Genomic DNA, 16,274 nt, shown 5'->3' with positions numbered 1-16,274 from the left:
TCAAAACAAGTATAAACTTGTCATTTTAACCACAAACTAACAGCACAAGATGGACTAAGATGTGAGAAAAACAACTTAGGAGAGGAAGAGGAAAGGGACTGAATCGGTTTAGTCTAAGGAAATAAGAGGCCATCAGAAAATGGACTATCTTATCTATGAGATTTTGAATACAAACCTCATGGTAAGCACTAAAGAAAAAAGCAAAACAGAGACACAATTTAAAAAAATGGGCAAAAGATCTGAACAGACATTTCTCCAAAGAAGATATACAGATGCCCAACAGGCACATGAAAAGATATTCAACATCATTAACTATCAGGAAAATGCAAATCAAATCTACAATGAGATATTACCTCTTGCCCATCTGAATGGCTATAATTAACAAGATAGTAAATAACAAGTGTTGGAGAGGACGTGGAGAAAAAAGAACTCTCATACACTGCTGGTTGGAGTGGAAACTGGTGCAGCCACTATGAAAAACAGTATGAAGATCCCTCAAAAAATTAAGAATAGATCTACCATATGATCCAGCTATCCCACTGCTGGGCATTTATCCAAAGAACTTGATAATGCAAAAGCATAAATATATCTGCACCCCTATGTTCATTGCAGCATTATTCACAATAGCCAAGACTTGGAAGCAACCTAGGTGCCCACCAAAAGATGAATGGATAAAGAAGATGTGGTATATATGCCCAATGGAATACTACTCTGCCATAAAAAACGATGAAATCCGGCCATTTGTGACAACATGGATGGACTTTGAGGGTATTATGGTAAGATAAATAAGTCAGAGGGACTAAGTCAAATATGGTATGATCTCACTCATAAATAGAAGATAAAAACAACAACAAACAAACACATAGAGACAGTTGTTGGATTGATGGTTACCAGAGGGGAAGGCGGGAGGGAGGAGGGCAAAAGGGGGGATTAGGCACACGTGTGTGGTGATGGATTATAATTAGTCTTTGGGTGGTGAACACGATGTAATCTACACAGAAATCAAAATAGAATGATGTACATCTGAAATTTACATAATGTTATAAACCAACGTTACCACAATTCAAATTAATTAATTAATTTTTACAAAGGTAATAATAATAGTGTCTACCACCCAGGATGTTGTGAGCAATTCACAAATTAATGTAGGTAAAATGTTTCATTAGTTCCTGGTATATTGTAAGCTTTTGGTAAATGTTAGATACCAGTATTATTATTACTCAGCCTCTCTTAAACATCTTCTTTTACTGATGTTGGTTATTTATACCAGCTAAGTTGCACATAGCCCCTAAGCGACAGTCTTATTGACTATAAATATATATTTTTTATAGTTTTATGATAATCGCTACTATCCGTCTTGCTCAGCTGAGAGAAACACGGAGAAATTGCTACTTGCAGGCTTTGGGATCAGATTGCCTTGGTTCCAATCTAAGTTCTGCTTTATACTAACAGTGTGAGCCAGAAAAATTTATTTCAGCTCATTGAGGCTTGGATTTTCTCACTTGTGACTCAGGGATAATATTATATACCTCACAAGGTTGTTGTGAAACTTAATTGGGATAATGGGTGTAAAGTGGCACAGTGACTGGCACAAAGTGATCAACAACGGCGAAGTGGCATACACTGTAACTCTTGGGAGGGAGAGAAGTGGGACACTGAAACTCCCTCCTCCCACTCAGAATGAGAGCTCTGGTGCAGATCAAGAATAAAATGGAGTTCTGGAGTCCACAGAGCCACACAATTAGACCACCCTGCTAGCGTGGAGTATAGGAAATATAAATAGAACTGGCCTAAGGCAATAAACCCTTGCTTTCTTTTGGCTTTCTTGGAGCCCTTCTTTTCTGCATAGTTTGCTCTTTTTATTCTTGATCCCAGAGGGCTGGTGCAATAAGACACCACTCCCCAGCTCTTGGAAATTTGAGCAGGACCAAGGTGCAGCCCAGGTGAAAGGAGACAGAGAGAGGGTAGCTTAGCACATCTAGGTCTTATGAAAAAAAAAAAAAAAGAGGGATAGTGAGAGAGAGGGAGAAAGGGAGAACACTTTTTCCTATGTCTTTGTCCTCACTTACTTCCCCCTTTTAGGCCAAGTTCTATGATCCAGTGAAGAAAGATATGGTGTGGGCCGTGGAGAAAAGGACCAAAGAACATCCTCAGCATCTTGCTGAGCTTGCCCTCTTGTATGGGTCCCACACTGGACGGGAAAAAAGAGTCCTTGGTAGCATACATGGTCCAATCCATGACCGAATAAAGAGTGTTCCCTCAGTGTTATTTATCTCCTGAATACTGAAGAGGTTTTTTAAAATGGTTGCAAATTTATTGAAACTCCTCCCATCGAGAAGTGAAGTATGCATTCCCTCTCTCTGAATTAAGTTGGTCTTGTGACTGCTTCAACCAATACAATATGGCAGAAGCAACACTATATTGCTTCTGATGTTAAGTCATAAAAAGCCATGCAGCTTCCACCTGGTTCTTTTAGGATAATTGCCCTGAGGGAAGCAAGTTGCCCCATAAACAGTTCAATAACTCTGAGACTGCCACATGTAAGAAGCCACACGTAAGTGCTCCAGGCAACAATCTCAGCTACTCCAGTCTTCCAGCCATTCCCACCAAGGCACTAGATGTGAAAGTGAAACCATTTTGGATCCTCCAGACTATCTCATCCATCACCTAAGTACCTCAAGTGACCTCAAGTGACACCACAAGGAGCAAAACAATCACCCAGCCAATCTCTGACTGAATTCCTGAACCACAGAATCCATGAGCATAATAAAATTGTTCTTGTGCCCCTAAGCTTGGGATAGTTTATTATGCAGCAATTGTCACTGGAACTGGTACTTAGCTAGGGTCTGCAGATGGCTAGTTGAGGTTTGAAAGACCCAAGATACCCAACTCAAATCTCTCTTTTCCTGTGGAACATGGCCCTGGCTTTGTGGTAATGCTTTTCTTCCACCTCGTTTTAGCTCATTTTGAAAAATAAGGCCGTGGCCAAACACTATGTGGTGACAGGATAGAAGAGCAGAAAGAGAAAAATAACTGCTGGGGGTAAAATTAGTGCTTCTTAGGTGATTTTGTGAGAAGGAAGTGCCGGTGGACTGGGATCAGCTTCTGAAGCTGTCCCTAGCTCTCCTTACCCTGAGAATTTACCTCTGTCTCCTCCAGCTCCAGGGGGACAGCCATGGATATTGGTTCCTTCCCACCATCAGCACAGCTGCCTTCTCTTGTTGCTTCATGTAGACTCATTCTGAAAAACTAAGAGATGGTAATAACCATGACCATCCCAGCTCAGAATTTTTGAAGGCCAGTGAGATTGGGGCAAACTGAATGGAGGGGTTGGAGATGGTCAGGGAAGCCAATGCCTTACCAGCTGAGTTTTCAGTCATAAACTTTGCTAATCTGAAGGAAGTCGAGGTGTTTCCAAGGAAGCATCCAATGTCAGGTGTCCACTGTTAATTAGATCCTAGAATTTTGGGGCATAAAGACCCTTGGAGGTCTTGTAGTTCAATTCTCTCATTATACCCATGAGAAAACAAGCTCATAAAGGGGAAGTGATTTGGATAAATTTATTAAATGAGTAAGTTGCAGAAGCAGGAAGAGAAACCTGGTTTTCTAAGTCCTAATCCAGAGTTATTCTCAACATACTCTACATCAATGCCTCACAAAATTTAAAGTTCACACAAATCACTTGGGGATCTTGTTTAACTTGAGATAGGTCATGGGGGCTTGAGATTCTGCATTTGTAACAAGATCTCAGGTGATGCCTTGCTGCTGGTCCTTGGGCAACACCTTGAGTAGCAAGGCTATTGGGAAAAATTAGTCGAAGAAGTCAATAAATCCTTTTTCTTGAAGTGTAAGCATCACGGCCAGTATTCTGCCATTTGTGTCTTTTACCTCATGAGTAGACTATTTTTCATTTGCCATACCCTTATAATTCCCCCTCCTTTTGACCTTTCTGTAATTTGCCTTGGTATTAGCACCAGGAGATGATGAAGTAAACATGCACAAGAGAAAAGATAAGAAGAAATGTGACAGAATGGCTAAGTCAGTTTTGCTTCTTCTTTGTGGCTTTTTGAAAAAGATTTGTTGAAGGTGGAGGTAGAAATTGGTTTCCAAACAAATTTAGGGGTTATTTCTGGATTTCCTGTCCCCTGTATTCATGGAAAATCCAGAGCATGCAGTATGAATGTATAACAGTGTTCCCAGTTTTCTCGTGTGGTTTGTGGAAACTGGTCACATTGCTTTACAGCCACACCACATATATTTAAAGGCTATAGCTATGCAATGGGGTTTCAGTCCAAATGATTCAGAAAATTGCTTCAATCCTTTACTTTGTCAGTAGAGTTCTGGCTGGTACTTACAGAAGTAGTGGATGAAGAACAGGAAAACTTATGCCTTCTATTTATGCTAGCCAGGACCTTCAACTTAAGCAAGATTATTTTCCTTCCCAATTTTAGAAAATATAAGCTCATATTGAAGCTGGTTCTATGCCTTTCCAGCTCTGTGACCCTTGTGACCTTAGATAGTTCACTTCCCTCTCTGGAGCTCAGTTCCCTCATTTGTAAAATAAAGGACTGGACTATTTCTAAAGTTCTTATATTCCAATTACCATCTCCAGGCCTGGATAGTGGTCACTTATGAACAAGCCATGAAAACATATGCTTCAAACTTGTCCTCCAGGTACTCTTATTTCCTAACGTGGAAAAGAGACACACATAGTAGAAAGATTTTTCAGCCACAAAGATTGAAACAATGCCTTCTCAGGTTATCCCTTAGTTACCCAGAAAAATAAATTAACCAAATCCCTTCTCTCAGCCACCAAGAGTTCTGGTAACCTGAGGCTTCCCTCTGATAAGCTTTTCTGCTTGTGTCGTTTATGCTTGCTGGTGACAAGAAGCAGGACAATGGGTAGGACTGGGAGAAGCTGAGGTCTGGACTCAGTGAGCTGCCGGGCAGGCTGACAATCATCTTGGTAGTTGTCAGAAATGACCTTGGGTCATATATGCAATATGAGGGATGCCAGGGAATGTTTAGCTGTTTTTTCAAAGGAGACTTGGATTTAAATTCATTTGTCACCATTTTAGAAAGAGAGCAGAAGAGAGAGAAATGTCAGGCTAAGGTTGACTCCCTTACCGTGTAACTTAGACCTTCAGGAATCCCCTTGGTGAATCAGTACTGTGCCTTCCTCGTGCATGCAGGCACTCAATGTTTTAAGAACTGACTTGAATGCCTCTGGCCTAAGAAGAAATGAAAAAGCAAAATTATGTAATAAAATATGGATTCACTCCAATCAAACTGTGTTATTTCTCTATAGGTCCTCACCCTGGAGTTAGACATTGCCTATTTAGTTTTGTTTCTTCTTCTTCTTCCTCTTCCTCTTCCTCTTCTTCTTCTTCTTCTTGTATCTGGTTTGCGTGAAAAATCAGAAAGACATAAGGTGCCAAATTATTTCACTGGGATCTAATTTTATATAAAGCAGGGTTTCTTAACCTTGGCATTATTGACACTTGGGGCTGGCTAATTCTTTGTTGCAGGAGGCTGTGCTGTGCATTGTAGGACGTTTAGCAGCATCCCTGGCCTCCGCCTATTAGATTCCAGTAACACCTTCCTCCCAGTTGTGACGGCCAAAAATGTCTCTAGACATGGGCAAATGTTCGCTAGGGGGCAAATCACCCCCTCCTTGTTCTAATTCGTCTGACCCCCATATACGGAACCTGCCTTTCAATTAGAGGTCATCAAAAAAGATTGCTGTGTGCACCTTGCAGCCTGCTAATGGGCTTCCTCCTCTGCCTGCAGATGTCCTTATCCATCAAGGAGCCTCTCCAAAGGTCCAGGTTACAAGGACAGAGATCTTTCATCTTAGCTTGACACTTTCATCTGCCACATCTTGCTCTCTCCTGCAAGTCCTCTGCAACAGTGACAAATAAATCACAACACAGACCTGAGGTCTGGTCTGTTCAAGAAAACCATTGCATTTGACTTTGAGTTTTTGTTTCTGAGAGGCATTGGTGGCTCCTGTGGTTCAAATAGAGATAATAGACAAGGAAGGAAAGAAGGGAGGAAGGAGGGAAGAAAGGAAGGAACAAAGGAAGAAGGGAGGGAGGGAGGCTAAAAGAAACAAAAAAAGAGAGGGAGAGAGGGAAAAAAGACAGACAGATGGTATCTGGTCTATCCTTCCCATCTAAGGAAGTAGAAATTTGAGCCAGCTCAGGCAGAATTGGCCATGTAATGTTTTTAAATGTCCATATATGGAAATTTCACACTGCAGCGGGCCAATACTGCCAATTCTAGTCATGAATTTTCGATTCTGTTTGAGACAGTCTGTTTTCTGGGGTTATAAAAGGAGGGGCACTCCTTGATAAACTTCTTATTCCAGAGCATTGTAGGAAGGAAATGGAACTGAAAATAAGAGTTTTTAAGCAAGGCAGAGCAAACTGATTGCCCAGAAATTTAGGTTTTCAGCCTAGGTCTTCTTCTAACCAGCAGTGTAATCTCGGGCAAGTCATTCCTGTACGGCCGTATTTCTTTCATCTGGAAAATTAGATAACGTCAGAGTGGAAAATCTCTAAGTTCTCTTCTTCTAAGACAATACACCAAATATTTGGTTCTTAAAATGTGCTGAAGAGCACCTTGGAATTTGATTTCCAAGCAACTAATGATGCCATCTTGTGGCCAAAACAAGGTGTTCTTTTTTTCTAAAGATGAATTTCTCCTTCAGATAAGGCATCAATGGCGATTTGCATTCACTTAGCACATTTTCTATCTATCTATCTATCTATCTATCTATCTATCTATCTATCTACCTACCTACCTACCTACCTACCTATCCATCTATCCATCGATCCATCCATCCATCCATCTTATTTTTATTTTTTTTTTGAAGTATAACACTATTCATAAGGGTGATAAATTTTCACACACTAAGCACATCTAGCACCCAGATCATGAAACAGAACATCACCAGATCCCAGAAGCCCCCTTGTGCCTATTTCCAGGCACTATCCTCACCCCACAAACACAATGAATTTCACAAATGTAATGTTGCGCAAAAGGAGCCAGATGCAAAAGTTACTACCTGCCCTCCCTCCAAGGGTTGCCACTATCTTGATTACTAATAGCATAAATTAGTTTTGCTTGATTTTGTATTTTATACAAATTGAATTATGCACTGTGTACTCTTTTGCATCTGGCTCCTTTTGCTCAACACTGTGCTTGTGAAATTCATCCATATTGTCACATGTAGTTGTAGACCATTCTCATTGCTATGGAGTATTCCTCAAGATCCTTTTAAAAATTATTCTGTAATTAAATAAATTTTTTAGTATAAAAGTAATGTTACCTCAATAAAAAGTGATGTTATATGCAAGGTAGAAAAGAAAAGTAAAACAAAAGTAGTTACTCATAATCCTCCACCCAGAGGCAACCTTCATTAATATTTTGGTGTATTTCATTTAGTATTGTTTCTATACATATTTTCAACATATTTAATATGGTTGTATGTAGAATTGTATATGTAAATTTTGTTAGCATAATACTATAATGTTAGCACTTCACTGTTATTAAAAGCCTTCATGGATGTCATTTTTAATAAATAGCATTCCTTTACCGTTAGGTATTTGTGGTGTTCAGTTTTTGTTTCCTTTTGTTTTGTTTTGTATTAACAAACACAATGAACATGCTTGACCACAAAATCTTTTCTGTTCTTCAGACGGTTTTCCTTGTAATAGAATATCAGATGTAGGATTACTGAGTCCAAGCCTTTAGAAACAGGAGACAGGTCCAGTTTGTGACTAGAATGCAGTGATAGGAGACTGAAGTAAGGAACTGGCACGTTCTGAGCCCCTAGTAGTACATGTACCAGACATCGTGCTAGTTGCTTTGCTGACATTCTCTCATTCAATTCTCACAAAAAACCTAAGAGGTCCATATAATTCTGGAGAGAGAAAGCTGAAGGCTCAGAGAGGTTAAATAACTTGTCCAAAGGCACACAAGGAGTAAAGTGGCAGAGCCAAGATTTGGACCCATGTCTGTCTGGCTACAAAGCTCGTGATCTTTCAACCTTACCATACTGCCCCCCAGAGTGCAATTTCAATAACGCAACTGAAATGCACCGTTTTCTCCAATTATCTTTTCCACAGGCCTGTCATAGTTCCTAATAAACTGCGCATGTTATCTGAGCAGGGGAAAATTATACTTTTCTCAGCCTTTCAGTATCAGAGTGGTTTTGGTATTCTAGTGGGCCTAAGAGAAAGCAATTAGGCCCCAAGAGAGTGTGAACACTGTTTCTCACCGATGTTCATACTTCTTGAATTTCCTCTACAGTGAAAATGGAAGATTCCTTTTTAAATTTTTTCCTTTCTATTAATGCATCTGAGTTCTCTCTTCCCTGCTCTACCCCTCTGACTTTTCTTCAACTTGAATGTTGTTGAAGTCAGCTGTTACACTACTGAAGTTTTCCTGTCTCTCCTTTCTGCAAAAACTAAAGCTTCATTGCTGGATTTTTGGACGTCCTTCTTATTTATTCCTAGTTACTTTCTAGTTTTCCTATTCGTCCATCCACATGCCAAGCCCGTCTCCCTTATTTTTCCCCTATCTCTTCTCCTTATTTCTCCTGCTGCTGCTACTACTACTACTACCATCACCACCACTAATAGAATCTTAGTTGATCTTCCAGGTTACTTGCAGTCACTGTGGGAAGCAGAGGGTAGAATCTTAACAGAATAAGAAGGGAAAGAAGACAAACATCTGTGCTTGGGGCCACAAGCAGCCAAGGCCTCAACTCAATGCACTTGCTGCATGTTAGGTAGGTGGCAGGCAGCTAGAGAGGAGCAAGAGCACTCTAAATGTCTACCATGAAGACAAATGCCAGCCTTTGCACTCTGGCTTAGGGCTAAGGCCTGAGGGAGATATCAGTATGTCCTGCCTTCTTCTGAATTACCCAACAAGTAGAGCCTTTCTCACAAAGCTATAATTCTCTTTCCGCCACTGGAAACCAAGCTAAAATTCCATGCAACACCCTCAACCTAATGCTGAAGTCTACGTCAAGTTTGGAGGACTGATGGACACAAGGCAGATGGACAACAAAACCTTATTAGTTTCAAAAATGGTGCAGGAATAATTAGATACCCATATGTAGAAATAAGCAATACCCTTATCTCATACCATATGCAAAAATTAACTCAAAATTGATCATTGATCTAAAGGTAGGAGCCAAAACTATAAAAGTCTTAGAAGAAAACATAGGAGTAAATCTTCATTACCTTGCGTTAGGTGAAGTTTTTGTACATATGATGACAAAGGGATAAGCGACAAAAGAAAAAGTAGAAAAATTGGACTTCATCAAAATTTAAAACTTTTGTATGCCAACGAATTACATAACCTAGATTAAAATGGATAAATTCCTAGAAACACACAAATTACCAAAACTGACTCAAGAATAAATGGAAAATATGAACAGACTTGTATCAATTAGAAAGATTGGATCAGTAATAAAAAATATCCCTCAACAAAGAAAAGTTCAGGACCAAGTGGCTTCACTGGTGAATTCTACCAAATACCTAAGGAAGAATGAACACCAATCCTTCTCAAACTCTTCCACAAAACAGAAGAGGAGGGAATACTTCCTAACTCATTCTATGAGGACAGTTTTCCCCTGATACTAAAGCCACACAAAGGCATCACAAGAAAAGAAAATTGCAGGCCAATATTCCTTATGAATATAGATTCAAACATTCTCAACAAAATACTAGCAAACCAAATTCATTAGCATATTAAAAGGACCAGAGCAAGTAAGATCTATCCCAGGAATGCGAGGGTGATTTAGCATAGGAAAATTAATCAGCGTAATAGATCACATTAACAGAATGAAGGAATAGAATCACATCATGATTTCAATTAAAGCAGAAAAAGTTATTGATGGAATCCAACCACCCTTTCATGGTAAAAAACATTCAACAAAATAAGAATAGAAGGGAACTTCCTTAGCATGATAATGGGCATTTATGAAAAGCCCACAGCTAATATCATAATCATGAATGACTGAAAATATTTCTCTAAGATCAGGAATAAGACAAGGATGCCTGCTTTCGCTACTGCTATTCAAAATGGTGAATATACTAGAAGTTCTACTCAGATCAATTAGGCAAGAAAAGAAATAAAGGGCATCCAAATTGTAAAGGAAAAAGTAAAACTATTTTTATTTATAAATGACATGATCATATATGTATGTAAATATGTATTTCAAAAGAAGCCATAATAAAAATACTAGAATTTATAAACATATTCGCCAAAGTTACAGGGTACAAAAACAACAAACAAGAAATCTGTTGTGTTTCTATACATTAGCAATGAAAAATCTGAAAAGGAGGTTAAGAAAACATTTCTATTTATAATATCCTCCAAAAAAATAAAATACTTGGTAATAAATGTAACTAAGGAGGTAGAAGACTTGTACATGGAAAATTACAAAATGATGCTTGAAGAAATTAGAGAAGACCTAACAAAATGGAAAGACAGCCCATGTTCATGGCTTGAGAGACTTAATATTGAAAAGATGGCAATACCACCCAAAGTAATCTACAGATTCAATGCAATCTTTATCATAATTCCACTAGCCTTCTTTGTAGAGACAGAAAAGCAAATCCTTAAATTAATATGGAATTGCTAAGGGCCCTGAATAGCTAACATAATCTTGAAAAGAAAGAAGTTGGAGGACTCACACTTCCTGATTTATTCAGCCACTTAGAGGAATTAAGTACTGATAAACACTACAATATGGAAGAACGTCAAAAACATTCTAGTATGTGGAAGAAGCCAGACATAAAAGGTCACGTATTGCATGATTCCATTTATACGAAATATTCAAAATAGGTAAATCCATAGAGACAGAACATAGATTGGTGGTTTCCAGGGACTACAGAGAAAGAGGAACGGGAACAACTGTTTAACGGGTATAGGGCTTCCTTTTCAGACGATAAAAATGTTTCCGAAGTGGATAGAGGTGGTGGTTGTACAACATTTTAAGTGCACTGTGTGTTACTGAATTGTTCACTTTAAAGTGGCTAATTTTATGTTATGTGACTTTCACCTCAATAAAAAAATTTACAACTTTCGTGCTTCAAAAGATACCATCAAAAAAATGAAGACAACCCACAATACTGGAGAAAACATTTGCAAATCATATATCTGATAAGGGACTTGTATCCAGAATAATTAACTTTTACAACTCAAGAATTTAAAGACAAATAACCCAATTAAAAATCCAATAGGCAAAGGATTTGAAAAGATATTTTTCCAAAGATATGGCAACGACCAACAAGGACATGAAAAGATGTTCAACATCACTAGTTACTAGAAAAATGCAAATCAAAACTACAATGAGATACCACTTTACACCACTAGGATGGCTATAATTTTTTTTTAATGGAAAATAAAAAGAGTTGGCAAGAATGTGGAGAAATTTGAACACTCATACATTGCTGGTAGAAGTGTAAAATGGTGCAGCCTCTTCAGAAAACAGTTTGGCAGTTCCTCAAAAAGCTAAACATAGAATTACCATATGATCCAACAATTTCACTCCTGGGAATATACGCAAGAGAAATGAAAATATATGTTTCCAAAAAACAGGTGTACATGAATGTTCATAGCAGTATTCTTCATGATAGCCAAAAAGTGAAAACAACCCAAATGTTTATTAACTGATAAGTGGATAAACAAAATGTGGTATATCCATAAACGTAATATTATTCACCTTTTAAGGGACAGTTCAAATCTGTAAAACCTCTTTGGATTCTTCCCCACTCTGACTCCAAGGATCATTGAACACTCCTTCCTCTATGCACCTGCAGTGCCCAATACAGGTATCTACAATGCTTTGCTATACTCCCTTATGAAAAGTGAACCCATCTACCACCACAAAGTTTGTTGTCTACATCACGTGACTTTATTATTCTATTGTCTTCATCAACATTACTATTCCAGAAAATTCTTGCCTAGAAAGATAAAAGTTACAAATAACCTTTAGTACACATTCCAGGAACTTACTGAGAGAACCATCAACTCCCCAACAGAATACATCAACCAATATTTCACACCCAAAGAGTCTTAGAACCCTCTCCTCAAATGCTCACCTGCTGGGTCTACCAATCTTAAACTGTTGTTTCATGATCCTTACCCAATCATAACTAAGTCCCCCTTCCCGTCGAAAGACCCGCCTTAAATAAGACTTCAAAACCTCATATATATCCTGATTTCACCCTCATCACTTATAAATGTTACTAAGGCTCTGTTGAGCGAGTGCTCCCCCTTACTATGGAGAGTATAAACTCAGCTTCGTCTCATCAACAAGTTGTTTTGGCGTATTTTGGAGGAACCAGAATTCCTCATTTGTTTACATATTTGTCTCTCTCTGCTAGATATTGTATCCTTGAGAGCGTGGACTATGTCTGCTTCTCTTTTAATTCTCCACATCTAGCACACCGCCTGAAATGTTGTAAGGATTTAAGAAAAATTTTGTTGAATGAATGAATGAAGGGCAAGTGAACCTGGAGGTTGCAAAAACACTTAGGAGGCTGTTGAAATAACACAGGCTAAAAAAGATGAAGGCTTAAATGAGGGGAATCTAAATGGAGAAGAGAGTGAAACAGATTTAGAAGGTAGAATTAAGGAGACCACATAACATATTTTATGCAGTGGATAAAGGAGAGGACAGAATTAATACTGACTTTGAGGTTTCTGTCTTGGGCGACTGGGTAGATGCCACCAATAACTCTTTTAATGTTGATTTTGAATTTCGGAGGAAGAGCAAGGTAATAAAGTTTATTTGGACATTTAAGTCAAACTCAATAGTATTTTTTTTTTACTTCTATATTGCCATTCTGACTAGAGGGCCCTGAACTTAGAGTCTAGAAGTCTGGGTTATGGTCCTGGTTCGACTGATTTTAGGCACTTCCCTATTATGTCTGTGCTTTGCTCTCATCTTCAAAATGAGACTAAGTGATTTCCAGGTATTTCCACTCTAACTGTCTTGGATAGAATGATGATACGGATCAAGTCTCTTGTATGGTCTGAAGTAAAGATATACAAGAGAACAGCAGAGGGCATCATTATATAAAAGGTAAACAATAAAAAAAGCAGTCTGAAGAATGGATAAGCTGTAATAGATCTTTAAAAACAATCTTATACTTGTATAATATTTTGTAAAATTAATAAGATAAATTTGCACATGGGTTTTTAAATATATGATTTGTCCTCACCATAATCATGTGATCTGCACAGGGAATAGATTATCCTATTTTATGGATGAGGAAAAAAGCTCTGAGAGGCTAGCAAGTTTTTCAGGCCCAAAAGGTAGTAAAAAGTAAGGATAAGACTAAAGCCAGATCTTTCAACTCATCTGTTCCAATTTACTGGCTTGAAAGTTGACTCAAAGGCAATAAAGAAGCTTGGACCATAAAGAGGCTTTGAATGGTTTAGTTAAAACTAAAGATGTCAATGTCCTCTTTTTCTGTATGGTGAATAATCTGTATGCTATATACAGATGCACAAAAGATATGGCTTCCTGGGGCCAGCCTGGTGGCATAGTAGTTAAGTTCAAGCGCTCTGCTTCAGCAGCCTGGGCTTTGCAGGTTTGGATCCCAAATGCGGACCTATACACTGCTCATCAAACCACGTTGTGGTGGCATCCTATATACAAAACAGAGGAAGACTGGCACAGATGTTAGCTCAGGGCCAGTCTTCCTCACACACACAATATATATATATATATTTTTTTTTCCTTATTTACTGTAACTGGTCTAATCTTGTTCAGAAGCTCCCACACAAGTGGGATACAGGTAGTACAGGGGAAAGTTTACAGATTCTCCTAGAAATTGAAGTATGGATAGCCAGTTCTCAGTGCCATCCCTCTCTACTTGCTTCTGCTGGTCTTTGCTGCGAGATAGCTGGTATGATCTTGTTTCTAGACTGGCATATATACTGCATGCAAGTGGTTCCATTTGCCCTTTAGACATGAAATAGCATCCACTGCTGCTGCCTGCTAATTACACCATTGCCTCTAGACATTGAGGTCCCCACTCTCAGTGGCTTTGTCCAACTTCCAGGCCTCTGTTGACCCTGTGATTCTAGGAGTATCTCCATGACCCTTCACTGGGGTACATCATAGGTGGATCAGTTTGGATCTTTCAAGAAGCAGATGCCAAGGTGTATAAGACATTTATTAGAGGAAATGCCTGTGAAGGACAAAGGGGAGGGAGGAGGAGTAAGCAGAGAGAGTCTTCAGACTCCAATGCAGGTCTGACCTCTGTGGAAGGAGAGAGGGAAAGGAGGCTTGGGTAGAAAGACTCTCAGATGGTAGCACAGTTCTAAGAAAGTTTTGACCAGGTCAATGGGGACTCTCCAAGGCAAAGTTTACTCATTAGAGGAGTCCTGCATTCCTCAGGAATGGGACAGCTCTTGTACACCCATCATGCCCAATCATTGGCTAGGAGAAGCCTGGGAGGAGTGTGGCTTTGGTGCCAATGCAGTGTTGTATCCAGAGTGATATAAGCTGGGGCTTTCAATTATGCTTCCTGCAAGAGGTTCTCTTAAAGATCTGAGAAGAGCATTTGCACAGTTGCCACTATAAGGGAAACAAACAAAAGCACACAGACAACTAAATGTAGGACATAATGTCAGGTAGTGATAAGTGCCGGAAAAAAAATATAAATCAGAGTAAGGCCATCAAAAGTGACTTCTGCTTGGAGGGGGCAGGGGAGCTCCTATTTTAGGTAGCACGGTCACAGAATGCCTTTCTGAGAAGGTGACATTTTGGCAGAAGCCTAATTAAGGAAGGAAGTAAACCGTATGACAGTTTGAGAAAATCATTCCCAGTGGAGGGAATAGTAGTGAAAAGGCCCTGAGGCAGGAATGAGTTCAGTGGTTTGGAGGAACAGAAAGAAAACCAATACGTCTAGAGCAGAGTAAGCAAAGAAGGAAGTGGTGGGAGATATAGTCAGACATAAACAGCGGTCTCGTAGGCCATGGTAAGCAGTTTGGATTCTATTCTGTGGTGGGAAGTCATTAAAGTTTTTTGGTAGGGGAGTGATATGATCTATGTTTTTTTTTTTTTAAAGATTTTATTTTTTTCCTTTTTCTCCCCAAAGCCCCCCAGTACATAGTTGTATATTCTTTGTTGTGGGTCTTTCTAGTTGTGGCATGTGGGACGCTGCCTCAGCGTGGTTTGATGAGCAGTGCCATGTCCGCGCCCAGGATTCGAACCAACGAAACACTGGGCCGCCTGCAGCGGAGCGCGCGAACTTAACCACTTGGCCACGGGGCCAGCCCCTGATCTATGTTTTTTAATCATCACTCTGCTTTGTAGAGAATTGACTGAGGGTCATCTGAGTGGATGTCCAGTTGGCCGGGGAGTTAGGGAAGCCAGTTAGGAGGCTATTACAGTAGACCTGGCAAGAAGAGATGACTTGACTAAGATGGGAGTGGTGGAAATGAAAGGAGGCAGTTAGGTTTGTGATATGTTTTAAAGATGAAGCTGTCAGAACTTGCCAACGGATCCAATGAGGAGTAAGAGGTAAACCAATGATGATTCCCAGGTTTAGGGCTTAAAAACAGTTGGCGAGATCAGTAAGAAAGGGGGCAGGGTTTTTTGAGTGGTGAGGTGGAAATCAAAGGTCTGTGCTATACCTCTGTGAATATATTTACAAACATTGAATTATATACTTTAAATGAGTGAATTGTATGGTATGTGAATTATACTTGAATAAAGCTGTTACCAAAAAAAAGTCTGTGTTAGGCCTGTTAGATGCCTCTTAGTCATCCAGGGAACAGTCAGATACATGAATCTAAAGTTCAGGGGAAATGTTGGAGCTGGAGATATAAATTGGAGTCATCAGCATGTGATGTCATTTGTTTTCTTATCTAATGCTGTGTTTAAAGACATCCCAAAACTTAGTAGCTTAAAACAACAGTGAATTATTATTTCTCGTGATTCTGTGGGTTTCTCATGACTCATGTGGCTGCAATTATCTGGGATCTCAGGGGCTGCTGGCACATCCATGTCTGAGTCGTTGGTGCTGACTGTTATCTGAGGCTCCTTAATTCGCCTCCGTGCGGCCTCTCTCTTGCCGCATGGTCACTTATCATTTACTCATGTAGCACAAACTTTAAGGACTGGGCCAGGATTTTCACATTCCAATTTCATCCACTCTGTGGGTCAAAACAAGTTACAAGGCCAGCCTAGATTCAAGGAGGAGGAGAAATAGACTCCACCTCCTCATAGGAGAGAC

General features: G+C 39.4%; 1 protein-coding gene across 6 annotated transcripts in view; it reads right to left on the bottom strand.

Annotated features, from left to right (window-relative positions):
• Window positions 1–16,274, bottom strand: part of DCX (doublecortin) — a 367,013-nt gene that overhangs the window by 158,565 nt on the left and 192,174 nt on the right. For 4 of the 6 annotated variants that reach the window (XM_046673011.1, XM_046673007.1, XM_046673012.1 and 1 more), the window contains 4 exons: window positions 5,753–5,902; window positions 5,317–5,399; window positions 5,128–5,231; window positions 3,145–3,249 (listed from right to left, as the gene is read on the bottom strand). In XM_046673011.1, coding sequence (XP_046528967.1) covers window positions 3,145–3,230 — 86 coding nt within the window. In that variant the 5' untranslated portion in view covers window positions 3,231–3,249; window positions 5,128–5,231; window positions 5,317–5,399; window positions 5,753–5,902. Of the gene's footprint in view, window positions 1–3,144; window positions 3,250–3,361; window positions 3,443–5,127; window positions 5,232–5,316; window positions 5,400–5,752; window positions 5,903–16,274 lie in introns of those variants that run through there. The other 2 variants (XM_046673008.1, XM_046673010.1) reach the window with 2 other exon arrangements.

Source organism: Equus quagga, chromosome 10 (assembly GCF_021613505.1).
Source record: "Equus quagga isolate Etosha38 chromosome 10, UCLA_HA_Equagga_1.0, whole genome shotgun sequence".
NCBI classification, from domain to species: domain Eukaryota; kingdom Metazoa; phylum Chordata; class Mammalia; order Perissodactyla; family Equidae; genus Equus; species Equus quagga.
Note: the sequence above shows the minus strand (reverse complement) of the source record. Positions and strands in the feature narration are given on the sequence as shown.